At 39.9% G+C, this 24333-nt stretch overlaps 1 protein-coding gene across 1 annotated transcript; it reads right to left on the reverse strand.

Annotated features, from left to right (window-relative positions):
* Nucleotides 1-1024: 1024 nt before the first annotated feature.
* On the reverse strand, nucleotides 1025-24286 carry DPM1 (dolichyl-phosphate mannosyltransferase subunit 1, catalytic). The gene is made up of 9 exons (XM_014735283.3): nucleotides 24121-24286; nucleotides 21379-21478; nucleotides 15544-15577; nucleotides 13677-13753; nucleotides 13567-13592; nucleotides 10895-10990; nucleotides 7791-7859; nucleotides 4013-4127; nucleotides 1025-3097 (listed from the first exon to the last, which is right to left on the reverse strand). The coding sequence occupies exons 1-9, from the start codon at nucleotides 24279-24281 to the stop codon at nucleotides 2993-2995; spliced, it is 783 nt and encodes a 260-aa protein (XP_014590769.1). The 5' UTR covers nucleotides 24282-24286; the 3' UTR covers nucleotides 1025-2992.
* Nucleotides 24287-24333: the final 47 nt, after the last annotated feature.

Here is a 24333-nt window from a genome sequence, read left to right on the forward strand (position 1 = left end):
CGCCCTGCACTCAGTCAGGTGGCCGTGCCGGGGATCCCTGCGCGGCCCCGCTGCGCCTGGACTACATCTGGCGGGAGGGGCGTGAGGGCCGCCCGCGGCTCCACGTGCTGCAGGCCCGTTCGCGCGCCGGCGGCGGAAGGGCAGGACACCTGGCCTGCCGGGCCGACACCTCCTGCTTCGGACGAGGTGTGAGGGCCTCGTGCTTCACACAGCGCCGGAGATGAGGCACGGCCCCACGGAGGCGACCCTTCCCGGAGGCTGGGCCACGCGGCGGACAGGGGCTGCCGCGCCGGGCCGGACAGTCTTCCAAGTCAGCGATGGGCTCTTCTCTTGGGCCTGAAGAGAATGGGATCTCTAGCGTTTGAGGCCACCGGACTGGTGAAACCTGAGGAGGAGATGTGCTGCGGCCAATGGGCCTCCACGCTTGGGCTGCAGTCCCAGGACAGTCGCCTGCAATGCTCCCGCGGTCGGGACAGCAGAAGACAGCACGTGGGCAGTCCGCCTTTGTAAATTTAGGTCAACCCCAACGACACAATATCTCCTCCACATTCTGAACCCACCTCTCTAGCACAGCGCATCTGCGAGTCTCTCATCGGCTACGCAAACTGCAAAGTAATAAATGCCAACTGTGAAGGATCAAGCAAGCCCGTGTTAAGATGTGCTCATTTTGTAAATACACTTATCTTGTGCTGTTTCTCTACATTTCAAGTTACAACAGTTTCAAACCATACTTGACATGCCAAGAGGATCTGACTTAATTGAAAATAGCACAAATTGTGCTTACATACAGCTCAACGTCTAAGACGTCAGTTAGTAGGTTTAACAAGCTGTTTCATCCAACATAGTATTCCTTTAATTTCTGAAATTGCGATAAAATTTATCTTTAAAAGCCAAATCAGTATTTCAAGGGCATACAACTGGAAAAAGTTGCAAAAAAGGGGGGGGGGGGGGCAAAGCATTTGATTCCGAGAAACAAAGGTGAAGAATCTAATTACATGCTGCAGAAGATGGGCAAAAGCTCATATGAAATAAGCAAAGTAAGTTTAATTTCCCTTAGATATAGTTAGATTTCATACAGTGATAATACAAATACAAAGGGAGAACATCTGGATTTCATCCTTGGCCTCATTTACAAAGTAAAAAGGGATGTTAGATTCACATGTAAATGTTTAAAAAGATTTTACAGTGTTTAAGTCACCAGATTTACTACAAAAATGCATCTAAATAGTCCAGATTCTTTTCTAAATAACTTCCAAATGGTGAAAGTCTTCACTGCTCAAATACATTGTTTACTGTAAATTCCAATAGTGACAGTGTTGTAATGATTGTGGGAATAAGAAACAAACAGATTAAAAAGGCAAAAGGTGTCTACTCTAGTGAGGTCTGAGAAGGCAACACCTTAGAGTGGGCTCTCTGAGATAGTCACTTCATTTCGTCCCACATCCTCCACAATGAAAACTTAACTTCGTTCCACATCCTCCACAATGAAAACTTAATTTTGGGTTTATAGGAAGAATAGATTCTAAACACTCAAAAAAAAGTATTACATTACTATTATGTTAACTTAAAACTAATTTTACATCAAACAGTGATGAATTTTCTAGCTGTATTAATGATGCGAGAGAGGTCACTTCCCCAAGAAAGGCAGGTCCCTGGTGCGCCAGCTGCACAGCTCTGTGAAAAAGGGAAATAAAATAGTAGAGGCCCTTATTGGAATGTGTCCTATGAATTCCTCTATGGGACTAGGTAACGTTCGAAATGACACCAAAGGTTTTATACTCTGGTATTCATTTCTGGTAGGATCTGTTAGAAATGCAATTGGAAAAAGCAGACTTTAAATTTCTTTAGCAGCCAAATTAAGCCAGGAAAATACAGCAATTAGCAATACTGTCCACTAAATATGCTTATTAAATAATTAGCAATGCCTCTTCCTTTTACTTGTAAAGGCAAGTCAACTTGATCTTAAGCTTATTTGCTCAGAGTATGTCTTACCCAAAATTTTAAAAGATATTGCATGATCCAAAAGCTATGTATGCTACAGGTAGAAATGGATCTTTCTGGAACTACCTCCTTTCGAGAAAGCAGGTAAACAGAATACTTGCGTTGGCTTTATTGAGCAACTTAACCTGCATTTTAACTGGCAGAACACTTTTCTGAACAGAGAGAAGTGCTACATAGGGAAGGGATTGTTGTTATATTAGTAAAGATGTATACTTTCTTGAGGATCCTGAAATAATAGGAAAACAAATATTCTGAGGAAATCTTTATATAGTAAGATGTTTAAAAATTACTATAGCAGCTAAGTTTATGCCTCAATGTCATCAATATTTTTCCTTACTGATAGAAGTTATTGCTCAGAAAAGAAAAAAATGGCTAACCAATCAACCTGTCAAGTTGTTTCCATGTCACAATATGCATTTCAAATAGACCTGCTATGACGGATGAAATGCTTCATCACTTCAACAGCTACAAAGAACCAAACTCTAAAATTGTGCTCTAAATGTATTGTTTTATCTGGTTTAAGATATTTGATACATTTTTAAAGAAAGAGCAGAGGTGTGTTCCTTTTTCAATTCATACAGAAACAGCCATATATATTTCATGAATATAATTAGCATTCCTTTTACTTCTTACATCTATTAGGTACAAAGATCTATGAATCCAGTTTTTATAACGAATATTTCAAAATCTTCCCCATGTAAGAAATTCCACATTCACATCTTCTAATGAAAGCAGCAATATTTTATACAAAATACCCACATACATTTATTTACAGGTCTTAATACAGCAAAATGTAAACGAAAATTGAGAACACTGCTCATTCTTCTAATTTAATTTGACATATAAAATGGAGTTTCTTCAGAAAAAAGATTTGCACGAAATTTACCTTACCTTATGATTTATGCTCTAAGAGTACATTTTACAAATACAGCAACCAGGCTTCTTTTATGTTTAAATTGAAATGAACATGATAAGCATAAATAACTTTCTTTTATGTAGTAGCAAAAAGAGTCAATAATCCTTTCAAGAAAGAGACTATTTCATTTCCTCCCAACTTGGATTCACCATAAACACGATCCACAAATGATATTGGAACCTAGTTAAAAAAATATACAGTAAGTCAGTCTTCAAAAATATTAGGAAGCATAGCAGGCATACAACAATGACTAATACAACAGAAACAGACTAAGCCCATGATAGCAAGTCCCTCAAGTGAGTTCAGAACTCGGGGATTCTTTACAGCAACTGTCCTCACCTTCAAGTCTCTAAAATTAAACATGCATTTTATTATCTAAAAACAGATCCTATGAACCAAATCTACAACTGTTTGAAAAGCACTGATCCTGAATATTAAGTTGGTTTACTCAAGTTTCACACTGCATTTCAAGGAAAAATTATACTCCAAAAGAAAAATGGCCTTTCACTTAATTTTTTCAGCAGTCCATCAAATTTAGCTGTCATTAAGTTAAAGAGCTGTTAATTTCCACAAGAGAAGGGGCATTCTAATTAGCTATTTTCCTGCTCTAAAAAGAGTATTATAGGAGGAGGGTCTTCCCTAGGAGTTCACTAGCTAGCTGTAAACATTGCAGACTGCACCCCCCACCCATAATTCCTGTCTTGTCCATTTACTCATAGGAAATGGACAAATGGGATTCATCATTCACTTTAAAGTAGGGTGGCTGTTGGCTATCACAAGAGAAAAAAAGCAGCAAATAGACTCATCCCGTAATGCTCAGTGGTCAGAAGGACAAGGATGGAGAAGGTACCAGTAACTTTTAATTATTTAAAAGGGAATGCTGCCTTGTGTTAATGCTTTAAATCTTGGTAGGTCAAACGTATAAATTTGAAAGGGATGTGAATTTTCACCCTTTAGTGCATGGACATTCTAAACAACTGGAAGCCTTCCACATTTATTCAGTAGTTATCAAAGTTCAACTTTTTATTATAAAAAGTCTAATTGTTTAGTTTCTTTATGAGGACTAGAACATACTGTTTACCATCAGTTGCATACCTCGCCAATAGTATAATTCAACTGTCTTGCCCGAATAATCATCTCCATCTGGAAGACGTAGCCTTTAGAAACACATTTTTCTATTAATTTCTGTAGAACTTCTTTTCGGTACAACCTGTAAGAAATTAAGATATATGTGAGCACTTGGATAAATATACTTGCCTATATGTATCCTTCCCTTTCAAAAAGCTCACTGGTATTTACAAAACCTAAAATTTTCACTGGCCATTTGTATATCGAGAAGTTGTTACAGTTGATGATTATGATACATTTGTCCTGAACCAGAAAGGTCATGAAATATTTGGTAAATAAGTTAGAATAATTTTGAAAATGAATTCTCAATATCTTTTAGAGAATTATTTTCCTACCATACTATTAGAAATTATATTGGGGCCGGCCCCGTGGCCGAGTGGTTAAGTTCACGCACTCAGCTGCAGCGGCCCGGAGTTTCACCGGTTCAGATCCTGGGCACAGACATGGCACCGCTCGTCAGGCTACGCTGAGGCGGAGTCCCACGTACCACAACTAGAAGGACCTGTAACTAAGATATACAATTATGTATGGGGGGTTTGGGGAGACAAAGCAGGAAAAAAAAAAAAAAAGAAGATTGGCAACAGTTGTTAGCTCACGTGCCAATCTTTAAAAAAAAAAAAATTATAAAAATATGGTAAAGTGAATAGTTTGAAGAACTACCCACTGTTTTCAGTTTTTAAATTTTCTAAAATTTAAAGTTGGAGGAGAAACTGTTCCAAATACTGGAACAATTGAGTTGATGATAAAGCAACAATATAAATTAGATGACAAGAAAGAACCTAGTAATTAAGCATTTCCTCATAAATGTCTATGACGAGTTTCTATTTCTCGAGATCTGCTAAATAAATTCGAGGGGATAAACTAAGTCCCTTTGGGATGAGCTTGGTTAAGCTCGGTTAAGACGGAAACCAGGCATCACAGGACTGAGGCGATCCTGGGGGGATACAGCTATCACGAGGCAAGGTCACACTTAGACACTTAGCACGGGCGAATGCGCACTCTAACTGGAGATGGGCTGCAGGCCAAACCCGGAGCTCATCAGACTCAGGCAGAAAGAGTACGACAGAGGGGCTGGGAAGTTCTATGGGGGAACCCAATCACTCTCTTCAGGAGCTCCCTGTTTTCAGAGTTGCTGAGGTAAAAGAATCAAAAACCCCCCAAGTTTCCGTGAGTAGGGAGGGAGCAATTTCTAACTCTTTTTTGGCAGAGCAGAAAACTAGGAGAGGCAGTTGGGCATAACTTAGTTCTCTTTGCAGTTGGGGCCCTGGATCTACAATGCTGAGGGCTTTACCTGCAACCCACATTGTTTTCTCAGTTTTCCTGGAAGCCTGCCTTTTGGTTTGTCAAGCTTTCAAGTGAATATAAAACCAAAGAAAGCATAGTCCTGAGAGGAACCTGAAAGAGATCAGTGTATGCTCTCCTCTACCGACACAGCTTCTGTGAGAATTCAAAAGAATAAGTTTGGAATAAATCTGAAGTGAGAATGATGGTAGTAATATTTATTCAATAACAATTATTTATTGAGCAACCTACTGTGTTTCAGGCACCTTTTTCTGTGTTAGGGTTTTAGCAGCAGAAACTAACGATGTATCTCAAATGATGTTAAGCAGGGGATGGAGGGTGAGATTATGGGAAGGACTATGACCGTGAAAGGATGTTTCGGCATTACCTTTAAAGCTGGGATTAGGCTATGAATTACTCCCCTTTAAGAGTTACTTTATTTCCTATAGGAGTCATTTTTGAAGACATTTACTGCTCTTCATTACCACTTCCTCTCCCCCCCACGGTATCTTTAAAACTATGGCTAATGATGTAAAATTATATACATGAAGCCATATGAGCCAATACATAGGATAATTAGGATCCAAGTGGTCTTTGCAATTAAATGGCTTTACATCAGACTGCAGTCTTTTTGGGATCCCTGTTATTTCTGAAATGGCAGATGCCTCCTAAATCTAGAGATATAATGACAATCTATAATTATATATTGATATATATATAATATAATAAAGATATGACAATAACTTTACCTAATGAGAAGTTGAACTTTAATACATATATTTAATAAATCACTACTCTTATGAAGAGACAATGAGCTTCAACTATTTAAAAAATAGTGAAATCAACAGCCTCGCTTTTGTCTGTGTGCGGCTGCTCTGTCATTTGCACAGAATAAACCCAATCACTGCTCTCACGACATGACATCCAGAGCTCCCAGGCCATCCTTCACCCTCACTCCCTCTAATTCCCACATGGTTCTGGTGGAAGTGAGGCACCCCCACCCCATTACTCTCCCTGCTGTGTTTTCTCCACAGCATAATCCCCATGTGATGCTGCATATATTTTATGTAGTTGTAAGCCTCGTGTCATGAGAACATGTAAACTCCACGAGGACAGGGGCTTTGACTCTTGTTCAATGCCTGGCACACAGCAGGCACTCAGTAAGTGTCTGGTGAACCTAAAAGCAATCACCTTGCTCACTCACCACACATTCTAAATCCCTGCCCCTACAAATAGAGGCAGGATGCCAAGTTCTCAAAAGGTGAAGGGGCCCTCTGATGAAGTAACTAGGGGAACTGCAAAAAGCAAAGCCCCTCTTCCCACACCCCATGGAGCTACCTGGGTCTCCATTTAAAGCCATCACGCCTGTAGCCTGTGAAGTCCACGCTGGCCATTCCCTCTGTACAGAGATTTTGTGAGTGCCACAATTCTTTGCATGGTTGCTACCTAGCAACCAGAGATCTTAATCAGATAACATCTTATTTCTTTGCCTTGAAGTGCAGAACTGAAGGGGTGTATTTATGGTGCCCATCTGTGTCTTATACACCAAATTCTGCTTTAATCAATTTACACTTTAATTCTAGAGAGGCTTCATTTTCATTATTTGACCTCTAATTTGTGATGGTTCCTCCCTTCACCTTAGACTCTGTCTTACTAACTCTGAACTGCTTTCAATAGTCTCGCAGGTGCACTGGAGGTGCAAGTTATCTTCAATGGCCAGCTCCTAATGTGTCTGCGTGTGAAGTGTAATGAAGGACCAAAAGATCAACATTATTTAATGGAAAGAAAGCAAATATCAAGTAATACAAATTATTAACTAACGTATAGGGTTTGGGCCTTCAAGTAGACATTTTAAAGTTTCAGAGATAAAAAAATCTGGCAGTTTTTAGTCATTTGGCGCGGTCATACAAAACAGGTCATTGACTGTAGCTAGTCCACAATTACACACACCCAGAAACAAACAAAAATCCAGGGACCTAGCAGGAGGCTTTGCTTCAATTAAATAAAAAACATGGAGAACAAGGTAACTGGAAAAGATCTACATAAACATCAAAGATCTTAAACTTTCCTGTGGACAATGCTATAAATATCCATATAAACTGCAGAAAATTCCCAGAAGAGGTGCTGTTCTCTGGAGCACGTGACCAGTGAAAACAGTGTTCCACCTGAGCAGTGAGAGGTCGCTCAGGCCCCAGGGGCTGAGCACCAACACTGAGGTTAGCAAGCACACCAACCTGATGCTTGCCTTCGATGCTCTTTGAAAAGGACATTATTTTCCCTTGGGAAGACACTTGGGCTTCATTTGCAGCTTCCAAGGAACTTTGGTCTGCCTTTTTTAGTGTTCCAGAACAAAAACGGGGTAGAAATGAAAAACATTTCTTTAAAATAAGTCACTGTAAAGCAAGAAATTTAGGGAAGAAGTTGTAAATAGTAGAAAACGTAAAATTACAAGTTTTTACTGTACCTGAAACTTCCTGTTAAATCAGATGCTCCTGGTCTCAGCAAAATCTGAGTTATAAAATTGGCCCCGCGGCTGTCAAACAAAGCAATCAGATTTTCTGTATAAAATAGTTTCTAAACAAGAGAAACACATCTAAGAGCAGAATGCTAAAAATGCTACACTAACGTCATAAATGCAGCACACTAGTTCACAAAAATGTTAATTCTATAGAACAAAGAAAAATTTTTAGTCAGTGAAAGGAGATCTGATATTTCTCATTTTCCAGAAAATAGAGATTTTTCTTTAAAGGTGACATGTGGAGGGGACCTATAAAATGATCATTCTCCCAAACTTTAGGTAAGAAGGGTAATAGATTTTTAACTCGACTCAATATTTGCCAACAGTCATCACACAGAATTGCAAACACCTGTCAGACAGTAAAAGGGACCAGAGATTAGGAGTTTCCTTCTCAGATTCTAATAAGCTCAAAGGGACCTCAGTTTCAGCTGGCTAACTCTGCATAAAAATGGCACCTTTTTTTAAAAAAAAGAGAAGGTATGGAAATGGGAGAGGGTGTGGTTTTTGGGAATCTCTAGAAATTGACCAAAGGTTCATTCTGAGACTGCCTCAGAAGGCTTGGGCTGCGGTAACAAAACACCGTAGACCAGAGGGCTTCAACAACAGTGTTCATTTCTCGAAGTCCTGGAGGCTGGAGCCCAAGATCAAGGTTCTGCAGACTTGGATCCTGGTGAGGGCCCTCTTCCTAGCTTACAGATAGGCCTGTTTGCTGTGTGCTCACAAGAGCAGGAGGAGGGGCGGGAGGCCAAACTCTCTGTCTCCTCTTGCGAGGGCACTAATCCCACCATGAGTGCCCCACACTCAGGACCTTATCGAAACCTAATTAACCTCCCAAAGGCCCCACCTCTAAATAACAACACTTTGGGGGTAAGGTACTTTAACATGTGAATTTTAGCAGTCAGTCCATAACAATGACTTTAGGGTATGTGTTGGAAACACAACTAAGTCTCAATCAATTGCAAGCTATTATTGGCTAATAGTTATTATTAACATTTCAAAAAGATGTGAAGTGCCCTGGGAAAAAGTGACTTTTGTATTGCAGCTATTTTAGTGTGCTCAGATCCAGAAAAAAGTTTCCTGGGGCAGCCTGAAAAGAACAGTTTCTCTCCAAAGCCAAGGTAACCACTAAGGCCCTCCCTAGGCAAGATTTTTATTCAAATAACACAGTTAGCCACAGAGCTGGGATAATGGCTATGAAAACATGTTCCATTTCAATTTGCTTCTAATAGCTATGAAAAAATTCTAGGACATAGTTTATCCCCCAAAATGGGTTTAAATCAAAGGAGTGTGAGTGTATATGTATGTATTTGTACATCTGTTCGAGGTAATGGATTTTTTAATTGGGGTTTTTTAATTAAAATGCAGCAAGAGTCAGATAGACTTGGGTTCAAATTCTGGTTCTGGACCATACTTGCTCTGGACCTTGAGCAAGTGATTACATAATCTTTCTCAGGAGTTTATACCCTAAGTCAGTGTAGACATTAACAACTAATGACAGATACAACTCAATACAACTAAATGATCCAACTAGAAGTGGTACACTGTCTCTGATTGGGACTCCCTAAGTTTAAATAACAGCGGTAATGACCAAATTCATAGAGGCCTGAGGATCACTCATTTGTTGGTCTCAATCTTGGCTGCACAACAGAATCACCTGAGAGCCACACTGATGCTTTTGCCCCACCTCTGGAGATGCATTAAAATGGTCTGCAATGGCGCGTGCATGAGAAAGGGGGACGAACCGGGGGCAGCTGTATGTAATTTTCTACCTACATAATTCCAGTGTTCAGCAGGATTGAAAACCACAGTTTTATCCAACCCATTCATTTCACTGAAGACTGAGGCTCTTACATATTTTAAATGACTTGCCCAAGGATCCAGTTAGGAGGCCAAACTGAGATTAATTTAACAGAATCTTCTATGGGAATGAAGTGGGTGATAAAAAATACTAATATTAGTAAGAATTTGTATAAAGTTATGTTGTTATATAAAAAGCAGTAAGCTATATAATAGATCCTTTATAGATAGAAAAATATCCTATCTTTCCAACAACCATGAAAAGTAGGTGACATAGATTAACTATGGTCAAAACTTCTTTGCAGGCTTTCCCAGCAAGAGGGTGGGTTCCTTTTCCCCACCCCTCATGTATCGGCTTGCTCTGACCAAACATCGATGCTGTGTCAGCCCCAGAGCCTAGGACGCAAGGGGCCTTGCAGCTGCAGCCACGGTGCTCTCGGACGCTGCCCTCAGACACCATGTAAAGCAGCTGCTCTAGCTTTCCACAGATGAGAGGCCACATGCATGAGAACTGTGATGGCCCAGCCAACAACTAGCAACTAGCACCAACTACAGGACGCATGAATGAGGCCATCCTGGACCTTCCAGCACCGGTGACCCGCCAGCTGAAGGAAGCTGCATGAATGAGCCCAGGAAGTCAGCAGAGGGACCATGAGACAATCCACAGAGTTGTGAATAATAAATTGTTGCTTACAGTCAGTGAGCTTCAGATGGTCTGTTACACAGCAGTACAAAACTGAAACAGTATGTTTTATTTCCATTTTATAATGAGGAAAATAAAGCTTAGAAAAGATAACATATGCAAGGTGACAGGTAATTAACACAACGAGGATTTTAACCCAGGTCTGACTCCAAAGCCTCATTACTTTATGCTGCTGAGTAAAAGGTGAAATCATGAAGTGTCTTATTTACGTAAAATGATAAAAAAAATACATATGGGAAAAAACTTTAGTCCAAAAATACAGATGAAGAGTTCACTTAAATCAAAGCTGAAGGTGTGGTAGAATAAATTTTGCTGACACAGACCATTTCTACCAAAAGTTCAAAGGTTTATGCTGATTTTTCCTTAGTGGAAAACATCCAAAATAAAATACTCTAATCATAGGAAAAATTGTAGGTAACAAGCTATCTGGGAAATTACACTCTGATCCCACAAATACCAACACAGCATGGTAATTTAATCCAAATACCTGTTAAAAACGTATTTCCAGTACTCACACTGAAAATAGAGAAATCCCAGCGCATATATATACCTGATTATTTTTCTTTTCAAATCCCAGCCATATACACCTCCATTTCCTTTGTAGCGAGTTCCAGAGACAATGTCAAAATTACCCTCCTTTTGCTTCCTGTAGAAAAAATAAATTAGCTGTCAATCAGAAAAAGCCATCAAGCTCTCAGTAGTTTTTTTCATGAGCTACATAACACAACCTTTAAGACTTGCATAGAAAAAACAAAGCCAAGAAAAGAGATGGACTGAGAGATCTTTCAAAGTAGGGTTTTCAAACCTGATTCTTTTTTTCCTTTAATTTTTCAAACTACCATATAGTATTATTTGCTGACCGCACCACGTGAAACCATCCTAAAATATAACAACAACATGACAGTCATGCGCCACATAAGGACGGACTGCATATCCAGTGGTGGTCCCCTAAGATCAGAACCATACCGCCCAAGTGTGCAGCAGGATATACTATCCAGGTTTGTGTCAGTGCACTCTGTGATGTTCACATGGAACAAAATCACCTAATGACAGATTTCTCAGAACAGATGCCCGCCATTAGGCAACACCTGACTGTGTAAATTTTCCCAATTACCCCTCCATTCTTTTCTTGGACCCTTGAAGGAAACAATGCCTAAAGAGCCTGGTAATCCTCCAGACCTTTCTCTTTGTTTACATAAAACATATCTCAAAGAAAACACACACATCCCTAGGGCTTTTCGTGTTTACAAAATTGGAATCCAAAAAAGTACACTCTGCAACTTGCTTTTTGTCAGTTAACAATACATATCATGGAATCATGGACATCCCTACAGGTCAACAGAGAATTTCCCCATTCTTTTTAACAGCTGCAAAAATATTCCATAGGGGGCCAGCCCGGTGGCACAGTGGTTAAGTTTGCACGTTCGCTTTGGTGGCCTGGGGTTCACCGGGTCAGATCCCGGGTGTGGACCCGGCACCACTTGTCAGGCCATGGTAGGCGTCCACATATAAAGTAGAGGAAGATGGGCATGGATGTTAGCTCAGGGCCAGTCTTCCTCAGCAAAAAGAGGAGGATTGGCAGCAGATGTTAGCTCATGGCTAATCTTCCTCAAAAAAAAAAAATTTCATAGAATATTGAACCCATATACTCCTGTGGTTGTTTCCAAGGTGGATCCCCAACTCCCAACAAGACAACAACAAAGTATAGTGCTGCAACATTCTTATAAATGTATATCCTGGTGCTTAGACTACCCAAAGTGGAACATAATGGAATTGCTAAAACAAAGCTTATGAGTGTTTTTAATTCTAACAGATATCAGAAATTATTTTCCAAAAAGGCTGAGGCGACTCACACTTCCTCCAGCAATATTTAAGTGTGTCCACTTTCTACCATCTCATTTGTGCTGGATGTATTGCTCTATAGGTTTTTAAGTTTGACAAACTAACGAGTAATAAAACAGTAACAGTTATTTTGCACTTTCCCGACTACATCCCAGGATGAATATCTTCTCTTAGATTTATTAGCCATTTGGATTTCTTCTGCATATGGCCTGTTTGTGTCTTTCACCCATTTTCTACCCCACTGGTTCCATTTCCTTGTCAGCTCAAAGGGACTTTTGTGTATTGGAGATATAAGCAGAGAAGGTATCTCTGAGGTGACTTTATGCAGAGATCAAAGTATGAGATGTTGTTGACCTTTAAGAAGCAGGGGAAGAACATTTCAGGCAAAGAGAACATAGCACTGTGCGAACACACAAATGGAAGGAGAATGTTTTCGGTAGAGAGAGCAAAGGGGAGGGGCACAAGATGAGTACAGAAAGGGAGACGGGCCAGATCACACAGTGGTTTGAGGGGCAAGGAAAGGAGTGTGGATTTTTCCCCATGTGTAAATGAGAACTCCCTGAAGTGTTCTAAAGAGGGGAGTGACGTATCTGATTTTGTTTCTGTGTATTTCGCTTACATTCAGAACAGCTTCCAAATTCTTATTCTGAGAGGTTTCATGGTCTCCTGGATTTTCTAATATAATTGTATCACCTGCAAATAAATATAATTTTGTATCCTTTACCAATATTTATACTAAATTCTCGTCTTATAGTATTACTTAAAACCTCCAGGTTTAATGCCAGCAGGCATGCCTATCTTGATGAGTTTCCTGTAAATGATTCAACATTTCACCATCTAGTAGGATGTCTGTGTTAGGCCTGGGCTGTCTTTATCATATCTAAGTGGTTTCCTTTCATTTCTGCTTTAAAATTTTTGATTACAAATGGCTACCGAAACTTATTCAAATACCTTTCAACATCCATAAACTTAATCGCACTGCTTTCTTTGTTAATGTGATGAATGAATTATGTTGATTCCTGATGATGAACCATTTTGGCATTCCTGGAATAAACCCTATTTGTTCACAGTGTTTTGTCCTCACGATGCAGGACCTAATTGCATTTAACAAGGAAGCTGCCTTGCGTCTTTCCCTGTAGTTTGGAAAAATTTAGATAACAAAGCAATCTATTGATTAGTCCCTCAGGGCTCCAAAAACACATCAGTTAGTCACATATCCATATTCAGGAGTCTCAACTCTATATGTTGGTTCTATTTTTGGATAGCAAAGTTACAAGAGCATGTGCATTTTTAATTAATGAAGAATGAAAGACGAAAAGTCCAAAATCAGTAAGATAAATGATTTAAATCATAGTTCTTTCAAATATTAGAAATACCTACCTAATGAATTCAGGAATGAATTTTGGCTGAAATTTAGAAAGAATAAACAGTAAGTCAGTAAAATAGGCTAAAAATATCATAAATAGCCAATAAAGAAATAGAGCACTTACATGGTGTGAGAGATCAGCATCCATAATAATTATGTAGTTTCCAGTGGCATATTTCAGTCCATGAATATATGCAGTTCCTAAAAATGAAAATGTTTATATCCATTAAAGAAAATCACCAGAAATGCTTAAGTATACATATGAACAGGGAAGAAACTGTTAGGGATTTGAAAAGCATACATTAGTCCTCTAAAGGTGATACTAAACTATAATTGAATCCTATTTATTCTCCATCTAAAACATCTCTCGATTCTGTTCTTTCATCTTCGACTTCACCTTAGTTGTAGGCACCATCTGCTGATGCTCGGATCCCTAGCCAACAAGTGTCCCTGCTTCTGCTCTTCTCATCACTCCTGGCCCATTTCCACCAAAGTTCCCCAGAGAGTGTCTTCTACACTCTAAGCCTGGTATACCAGAGTCCTGCTCTGGTATTTGAAGCCAAAGGTGCAGCTAGCAATTACTTACCCACCTTCGTGCCTAAAAGTTCCTCAGGGACTTGGCAGGTAAGGTCAACTGGTCAGGAGCAGGATTTGGGGATTCCTGCATCCTGTAAGCCCCAAACACTATAGCATCTTATTAGCAAGGCTGAGCTCTTCTAACCTCTTTTGTTAAGAAGTGACTGCTCACAGCTTTTTGGATTTCCACTGAATGGTCAGTAATTCTTGGTTGCTTTCATGGCAGTTTCCAGATTATTTCAATCCCAAAGAACTTTCTGGATTCAGATATTCAGAACATTTGATGATGCCAGGAAACTAAGTAATGGTCTTGAGGACAGCAGATATTCAATTTTTAAGAACTGTGCTTCCTCCATGCTCCCCTATTTTCAGTAAAATTATACCACTTTCCATCATAAGCAATGGTGACAAACAGAAATAAAGGTACTGAGATTTTCATCTCAGAATGACTGAGCTCATCTGAGATTTTCTATGACCCCCTAAATTTAAAAGCTTTCTTTTTTTTTCCCCCTTTTTTCTTCCCAAAGCCCCCCAGTACATAGTTGTATATTCTCCTTTGTGGGTCCTTCTAGTTGTGGCATGTGGGACGCTGCCTCAGCGTGGTTTGATGAGCAGTGCCATGTCCACGCCCAGGATTCGAACCAACGAAACACTGGGCCGCCTGCAGCAGAGCGCGTGAACTTAACCACTGGGCCACGGGGCCAGCGCCTAAAAGCTTTCTTTTTTAAAAATAAAAAATAACTTTTTTAAACTTACAATTTGGAGACACGTTGAAAGGTTTACAGCTAAGGCAGTGTGCTGGTCTGAGGTGTTTGCCCTCAGACCCCTTCTCCGGCCTTTCTCTACTCTGTTCTGTACCGCAGGGAACTACCTATTTCCCAGGGTCTCTTGTCAACTGGTTTCCAAACAGCTTTGGGAGGCACAAGGGGAAGATTTTAAGGAGAGAGGAGGGGAAAAGCGTGTCTGTCCTCTTACTCTGCCTCCCAGCTCTGACTGGGTATCCTCCATGGCTCCTGCTCCTGCCATGTATCCCCCACTCCATCGTTCTAGCCCTCACTGGGTAGCCTGGGTTCTAAAAACAGTTTCTTCCTATAGTTGCTCCATCCTAGGGGTGGTGGCGACCTCCAGCTGTTACTAACCTCTGAGTAGCCTCACTGGTCCATTTGGCTGCTCAGCAGTTCCTGCACCTGTGATGCCAGAGGCTCCGTATTCAATTCTCCGTACTGGAACACTTACAGTGCTTTCTGTTCTCCCAAGGGGGCACATCAAACCAAACCATTTAAATGTCACTAAGATCACCGAAAACCACCACAGGAGGTCACTGTATTTTGGCCCTCTTCCAAACTGGGAAAATCCACTCCAGATAACCTTACGAAGGCGAGGAGCAAGGATGAGGGGCGAGAGGTTCTACTTACCTAAACCCAACTTTTTCTCCCGTGGTCTCAGAAGCTGTAACAATAAGAAACAACATTTTAACACAAATAATCAAAAGCCTGACTGATAAATTTTTTTTATAAGCGCCTACTCATTTTAACAGAAATATAGCGGCATTTATTAGATCTTAAAGCAGAGTATGCTTAACATTTTTTCCCAAAGTAAAGACAGTATTTGTTAACAAATCAAATAGTTCAACAGCTTTTAAGGAAAAGCAAAATTCTTTCACCGCAACTCCACAGGCCAAATTTTAAACTTCCTTTTTTCTGATGCTATCCACCAGAAAACAATACGTACACAATGTTTTTACGTCTATGATTTGATTTATCCTTCTGAACAGTATCTATTGATTCCTTCCTAGGAAAACTGAGGATTTAACTCGCTTATTCCCTATCTTCTTGGAATATTTGGTAGTCATGTTTGTTTTCTCAATTCCCTTTGTAATTTCAAATGCTGATCATCAACTTATCTTGACTTTATGCTTGGATGGCCTCATCTCATTCTGTCCTGGTCCCATGACATGACTTTAGGGTTACATTCCTGACAAGAAGGTTAAATTCTGTCTCTTTTCTTACAGTTTGTTAATTACTTAGTCTTTCTACATTTTTTGCTTCATGCATAAACCTTAGTTGTTTAGCTTTTTCCTTCAGTCTGGAAACTCTACGTTCCTGAGGCGCGGGCTCAAGCAGACTCAGTACTGAGCATATCTTGTCCCCTTCTGCATTTCAGGTTGCCCCAGACTGCAGATCACTAAACAAAGTATTTTCAGCTCAATTCAACCAGGAGAGATTAATGTTTTTTACTACTTGTAAGCTGCTGTAGGTCTTGGGGAGGAACAAAGTAATGAAAAAATACATTTTGCCTCATAAGCTCTTATATGGAGGAGAACCAGACATTCAATCAATCATTTATAATAATTATAATACACTGAACAAAATCAAACCAGATTATGTCAGGTTTTATTTGATTTTGTGATGGATAGTTACTGACAAAATACTGAACCTCATCTGGTATCTGCCCTGAAAAAGCAAATCCTTTAAAGCTCATCTTAGATTTTCTAGAACCCTATGCTTCAGCTGGAAAAATCCTCCTTTTTTCAAATAATCGATAATTTCGTTATTTATATTTTTCAGAATGTTCAGAAGTTTATATAAAACATAAATCATCTTGTGTATGTTAGAGTACTATGGAGCAGTTAAAAGAATGAGGTAATTTGGTGACAAAAGATCTCCAAGATATAATTAAAAAGTAACAGAATGATACAGGAAGATCGCACTTATATTTAAAAACAAAAAGCAAATTAGATCGAGCCCTGCAGATGCAGGCGCATACACACTGCACATATATGCATGAAAAGGTCTGAGGCAACACACATCGAACTGTTGCCCGGGGTCACCCTGGAGAGAGACTGGGATGCAGCCCAGAAAAGGCTCATCAAAGGCAATTTCAATTTTATTGGTAACATTTACATTCCGTAATAGCAAGTTCAAATCGTTTCACTTGGCGTGCTTTCCTGTCAGATCCTCAGTCCCACCCCCTTTTTGCCTCCTCACATCGATAACACTGCCTTTTCCCACATGAGGCAGGATGGCAGCATAGGTAGGAATGGGACTCTGGAGACTCCCGCTAATTTGCTGTGTGACCCCAGGTGCCAAAGGGCACAAAGGCGCTCACCTTATTCAGCTGCCACGAGGACAAGCAGTGAATTCACAGAAAGTGCGTACAAGAGTGCCAGCCACATACTCTCTGAAGAATGCTTATTACCACAACTGCTTATAAAATACTTCATGTGACATTATAATTTGTTTGACAAAAAACTTACTTTGTAAAAATTTTTATCACAGAAAATTTTAATGACACTTCATAAAAACTGTATCAATTTATACCAGGATCATGAGTATTTGAGTAGACCTGTTTTACTATACTCTCAAAAACAACAGGTTAAAAGAAAGAAGAAAATGAAAATAAATCTTCAGGGGGCTGGCCAGGTGGTGCAGTGGTTAAGTTCATACACTCTGCTTCTGCAGCCTGGGCTGTGGCAGCGTCCTACACACAAAATAGAGGAAGGCTGGCACAGAGGTTAGCTCAGGGCCAATCTCCCTCACCAAAAGAAAAAAAAGCAATGAACATCTTTTTTTTCCTTCAGCTAAGAAAGGCTGTTTCCTCCTACTTTGCAATTCTTTACTTATCGGTGAGGTTCATATTCTTTTCATTTTGGGCCATTTGTGCGTTTTTTTAATGAATGACATATTTTTGTACATTTGATTGGGGCAGTGATCTTTTTGTTAGAGATAGCTTTGGTATCTGTGGATGGACAGAACATTTTTTCAGTTGTCCAATCTCTTGATCTATAGTTACATTTGACATTTTAAAAGTAATGAACATGCAGGGCCAGCCTGGTGGTGTAGTGGTTAGGTCTGGGTTCTCTGTTTCACGGCCCGAGGTGCCCATGTTTGGATACTAGGCACAGACCTAGCACTGCTCATCAAGCCACACTGTGGCTGCATCTCACATACAAAATAGAGGACAACTGGCACAGATGTTAGCTCAGCGACAATCTTCCTCACACACAAAAGTAATGAACGTGTTACATTTTATTATGAACAATTTTTAAAAATACTGAACTATAAAATAATGACAAAATATAGGTGATTTACCTGATCTCAGTGTGAGGATGAGACAACCCGTAAACAAGACGTGTTCAAGCCTTCGGCATAGAAAGGCTGAAGCCCTCCACAGCCTCGGCTGCCCCAGCCCCAGAGCCACTATTAACGGTTCAGAACATGTGCCTCCAGTTCTCCTCTGGCTCCATCTCTGCCATTTGTTAGTCAGCTGTGTAACTTGGAAAGTGACTTAACCTCTTGTCTGTTTCTTCATTTACAGAGTTTTAAAAAAATATACCTTTCTTGGCTTTTTTCTGAAACATTCATTGCAGCCCATTTGAAAGGCTGGCTCACAAAGTACCTGTGCTGAATACTTTACCTGAGGTGTTATAGGATGGTTTCAACAATTTTTCTCCATCTTTCCCCCTAAACATACATGTGTCACTTATGTACCATCCCTGGCATGCCCTGATATCATATAAAAAAAAAAAAAGTAATTTTCTAGTTTAAATGATTTAAAGGTCAGAAAACATGCATGAACAGAGAATTTTTCTGGTACTACAAGGAAGTCATGACAATGAATGCTAATTATTTTGGACTTTATTGGGTTGATGTGGAAAATGGAGCTTTTTAAGGATCATGTCGTTTTAGAATTTGAAAAGTCAACTGTTAGGCATTCCCTAAGACCAACCCATCAATTACACCTCAAGGCTGAGGCTCTATGACAAAAGTATTTCAAATACTGTCAGGCTGATGTTCTCCATTAAACAGCAGCATGTAATTCAGAGTATTCTATACACAGTAAGTGTGAATCAGTGATCTTGGCCCAGAACTTACAAAAGAAACACCGGGAAACTGTTGGCCAGAAAATACTGAACCCAGCATCATCAGGAATCACTGCTGGAAGGCTGACAACCATCCATTTTTTTTTTCTTTTTATTAAGATTATGATAGTTTACAACCTTGTGAAATTTCAGTTGTACATTATTGTCAGTCATGTTGTAGGTGCACCACTTCACTCTCTGTGCCCACCTTGAACCCCCCCTTGCCCCTGGTAACCACCAATCAGTTCTCTTTGTCTACATGTTTAACTTCCACATAGGAGTGGAGTCATACAGAGTTCGTCTTTCTCTATCTGGCTTATCTCACTTAACATAATACCCTCAAGGTCCATCCATGTTGTGGTGAATGGGACCATTTTATTCTTTTTTACGGCTGAGCACTATTCCATTATATATATACCATATCTTCTTTATCCAATCATCAGTTGCTGGGCACTGAGGTTGGTTCCACATCTTGGCTATTGTGAATAATGCTGCACTGAACATAGGGGTGCATGGGACTTTCGGAATTGCTGATTTTAAGTTCTTTGGATAGATACCCAGTAGTGGGATGGCTGGGTCATATGGTATTGCTATTTTTAATTTTTTGAGAAATCTCCATACTGTTTTCCATAGTGGCTACACCAGTTAGCATTCCTACCAACAGTGTATGAGGGTTCCTTTTTCTCCACAACCTCTCCAATATTTGTCACTTTTTGTTTTGGTTATTTTTGCCATTCTAACAGGTGTAAGGTGATATCTTAGTGTAGTTTTGGTTTGCATTTCCCTAATGATTAGTGATGATGAGCATCTTTTCACGTGTCTATTGGCCATCCATATATCTTCTTTAGAGAGATGTCTGTTCATGTCCCCTGTCCAGTTTTTGATGGGGTTGTTTGATTTTTTGTTGTTGAGCTGTGTGAGTTCTTTATATATTATGGAGATTAACCCTTTGTCGGATATATAACTTGTAAATATTTTTTCCCAATTAGTGGGTTGTTTTTTTTGTTTCAATCCTGTTTTCTCTTGCCTTGAAGAAGCTCTTTAGTTTGAAAAACCATCAACTTTTTAATCTCTTCTGTACATTGGGAGATTCGGAGAGGACTGGAGCTGTGACAGATGTGTGTGATGTGCTCATCTGTCAGATGGACGGAAAGACTCTCTAGTATGGGACAGATCTACCACAGATATAAGAGTAACACAGTTCTTAAACTCTTCCCACCAGCCAAGATTTCCTCCAGCTGAATAGAAATTATTTCATTATTGGGATTAATCAAGAATCTTTGGACCCAGTGACTGTTTTTCATGATGCTTAATTACCACTTCTGGAAATGCAAATATCAACAACCGTTCTCCAAGAGACTTTTTTATCCCTATACCAACCGTTCTCTATTGGGAGGAGGGGACAGTTTTGCCCACAAGGGGACATTTGATGATGTCAAGAGACATTTTTGGTTGCTGGACTGGGGACTGGAGTTGCTACTGAAATCTAGTGGGTAGAGACCAGGGATGATGCTAAAGATCCTATAACATACAGGACTGCCCCACTACCACCACCCCCCACAAAGACTTATTGGGAACTAAATGTCAACAGTGCTGAGACAGAAATTCTGGTCTACACAAATTACAAAATACCTAAGGCCTAGAATGCTATTTTCTAATTAAATCTGGACTTAATTATGTGCTTTTGGCCCAAGAATTATCCAAAGTTGACCTTACAAGTATGTTGAAACATTTACAAATCCAAACCAGTGATCAAAAATAAAAATTATGCAGCCATTGTATCATGAACTCTACATCTGCCTAAGTCACTCCCATAGAAGAACAAGCAGCTTCGAGGTACAGCAGGAAAATCCCAAGTGTAAGACTCAGAAAGTCAGTCTACTCTCAAAGACTGCTCTACAGATAAAAAGAAAAATGCCAAGCACTCTGAAGTTATTCCTGTTTCACATGAAAACAACCAGCCACCTTTTCCAGCTACAAGCTTTTAGCTGCAGGCAGTATTCTCTACTGAAAGTATGAGAATACCTAGAGAAAGGACGTGAGAAAGACCAAGACATATATTACTAATTGCATCCTAGTTCCATTAATATTTCTTCTCAATTCAATACTATGCTTTAACTTTGCCCTTGGAGAAAATTTATCTGCAGGGTCAGTCATAAAAACAGCTCATCCAAAGGCTCACTATTTTGCTGTAAAATTACCACTAACTCACCATATCAAAGATATGTAAACCTCAAGCACAATGAACATGCTTCTGAATTCCAACTGGTATAAGTTGCCCTTTATCTTTTAGTTTCTAAACAAATAGACTGAATTTAAGCATTGTTCATTTCTCATCTTTCCCCTACCTAAACACAACTGATATGATAGAAAAATGTTCACAACTTACAATTTTGTTTGACCCATAGATCTTCTCTAACTGTTCAGCAACATCCCTTGTTCCATCTGGGCTTCCATCATCTATGATTATAATTTCATAGTTGATTCCACTAAAACAAAAAAAATATTTGTATTGTTTGGAGTCAGTATTCTCAAATTAAAAAATAATTTTAAAACTACTCATTCCTGACCAGTATAAGTGGAGATTCATTGCCATATTAATCACTAATGAAAATTTCAATTATCAAACGAAATAAATATTTAGTACTTCAACTTCGAACTCAGCATGTTGCTGGAAAAGGCTATTATAAAGTCCTGAGATGTTAAAAAATTCTCACTCAGAAAACATACTCTTTAGTTTAAAAAATCATAGTGATTATATATGTACTATATATATGCTATCACATGAAATTTTATTTACCTATTTTGAAAATGGAATCATTGAACCTTAATATCAAATCTTAGTCATATAAAATGTCAAAAATATGTTTAAAAGATATCTCGAGTCAACTGAGTAGCGCTGAGTGATTCCTTTTAATTGAATCCTAAATAGATTTAAATCACAACATCAGGAATAAATCTGACTTAATTTCACCGTTTAAAAAAACCCATTTTAGAATGGTGACATAATCTTTTACACCACTATTTCAAATAGTTGTACTCCTTATCCCACACTATCCAATAAACAGAAACAGCACAGAATTACAAAAGATTTCAATGTGCCTCAAAAGTCACATCTCTCTGTTGCTCTCCATTAAATTCACCTGATAGTTTCTATTCTAAAAACAAGCCAACACAATACTTGGATGTACACGTGATCACTATCATGTCTCCCCTGCCCCATCTTAAAGATATTATATTCTTTTCCTTAATTTTATTGGGAAACTTAAGGGGAAGGACAAGGAGGCAAAGCCGAATCCTTACAATACAACATCACTTCCTCTTGGTCCTGCTTCAAGAAACACATGCAAGGAAATCAAACAGAAAACACATTCCACTGTTAAAGGCTTAAAAACGTCAACCCTAGCAAACGTGGAAGAAAGCAAAACAGCTTTAACTGTTCTCTAAGATACAATATGACTTCAGCTTCTCACTGTGCCTTAAATTTGGGCATGTGCTTTACAAGACAAAACATGTAAGATGTTAATTCTAGTTGATACTAGTGTTGAAAGATATACTCCATAAACAAATGGAGTTTTTCCTAAGCAAAATAAGTTGCCATTCCCGCTTCAAAGCACCCACACCACCTAAGGGTGAGGTAACTTAAAGGACTCAAGCTGAGCTGACTTAGGCAACCTGACCGTATCTGAAAAGACGATAGTTCTTTCCTTCATTAGACTTCATTTTGATAAAAAAAAAAACTCCAAGCAGAAACCAATAAAAGATAAGTTGCACTAAATAAACAAATTAAAGAACAGAGTAAAAAACATTGTATAATGACAAGACAAACGGGAACAAGATCCACTACATGACAATTTGGAAAGAGCTTGCAGAAATCAAAATAAAAAGATAAATTTAAAAGAAGAGAAAAAACATGAATAAAAAACCTTTGAGAGGCCATGTATGTGAAGACAATTATTTCATTCAAAGAAATATAATCCAAAACAGCAATGTCTTTCACCAATTAGCATTTCCAACGATGTAAGTTTAATAAAGCTCAGGTTGGCTGGTTAGTAGGGAAAGAGGCACTCTCTGAAGAATGCGGGAGAGTCCTAAACCGGTACCTTTTTTGAGAGCAATTTAGCAATAACTGCCCATTTTAAATACATTTCTGTTGACCCAGCAATTCGACCGCAAAAACTTTATGCCCGGTATACTAATAAAAGCATGAGTGTGTTTGTTGCAACACTCATCTAACAAAAGAGCACTTCCTATGTGTCAAGCTCCTTTCTAAATGCTGGAAAACATGGTGTGAACAAAGTCCCCGCTCTCACCTGTAAAACAAAAGTCAAAAAAGAAAAACAGAAAAACTCTGGAAATAACGTGTTCACTGATACGACCCGGTTAGATAAATTACAACACAGCCATATGGAATATTACCTAACTTTCAAAATAACTTGCTAAGTTTGTATGTTCTAATGTGGAAAGATCTTCAAAGATTCATACAACACGATCCCATTGCTGTAACCGTAAAACAAGATACTTCGTACTGATACTAGGATTTCCTCAAGTTTCTAAAAAATTATATAACACGTCCAAATTCAAACTTCAACCCTCCCCACCCGCCAGCTTCTAACAACCACGCAAACATCCACCAGTGATGAGCGAAGCTGCCCTTCTGCTCTCTCAGAAAGGCTGTCCAGCCGGGCAGCAGCTCCCTCACCCCCAGACACCCAACCTCATGCTTACATAAGCACTCGGCACGGGGGCGGGAGCTCGCTCACTCGCTTACACTCCCAGCTCCTGCCGCAGATCCTCACCACCTGGAGGGAGGAGTGAGGTCAGGCTTTCAGCCTCGCCCCAAGTGAAAGGTCGGCCAGCCCTTCCAAGAAAAAGGCGGGGGGTAGGGGGAGTGTATAAGAAAGATAAAGGAGAGTTTCACAAAACCCAAGGGCAGGAATGAGAACCCGAGACACGCAGAGAGCCCCAGAAGCATCTGCCGCTGCTTTCCTCGCAGGTGGCCTTCTCCCCAGAGCCTCCCTCCGGAGCCGAACAGAGGCCGGGCAAGGCCGCCTCGCGCAGCCAACTGCCGACACCCAAGCGGAGGAAGCCAGCTCAGCTCCTTCCCCCGGGAGGGCGGCCGGGCGTCTACCTCTGGGAGAAGCTTTTCACCAGCAGCCACACGATGAGCGGGAGGTTCTCGCGCTCGTTGTAGGTGGGCAAAAGCACCGAATACTTGTCCTGCCGCGGGGCGCGCCTCCCCGGCTCCCGCCGAGACCTAGGAGGGCTACGACTCGCTTCCTCAGAGGCCATGGCGGAACTGCGAGGGACGCCGGAAGCGGAAGGACGTAAGCGCGGCGCAGGA

Source organism: Equus caballus, chromosome 22, assembly GCF_041296265.1.
Source record: "Equus caballus isolate H_3958 breed thoroughbred chromosome 22, TB-T2T, whole genome shotgun sequence".
Taxonomy (NCBI): domain Eukaryota; kingdom Metazoa; phylum Chordata; class Mammalia; order Perissodactyla; family Equidae; genus Equus; species Equus caballus.

Bases quoted from the DNA above. Each gene is read 5' to 3' on its own strand.
- DPM1 (XM_014735283.3), bottom strand. From the start codon at position 24,281: ATGGCCTCTGAGGAAGCGAGTCGTAGCCCTCCTAGGTCTCGGCGGGAG. The intron at 13,754-15,543 runs GTAAGTAGAACC...TTTCATTTTTAG, and splicing joins GGAGAAAAAGTTGGGTTTAG to GAACTGCATATATTCATGGA. The intron at 13,593-13,676 runs GTAAGTGCTCTA...TCTAAATTTCAG, and splicing joins ATGCTGATCTCTCACACCAT to CCAAAATTCATTCCTGAATT.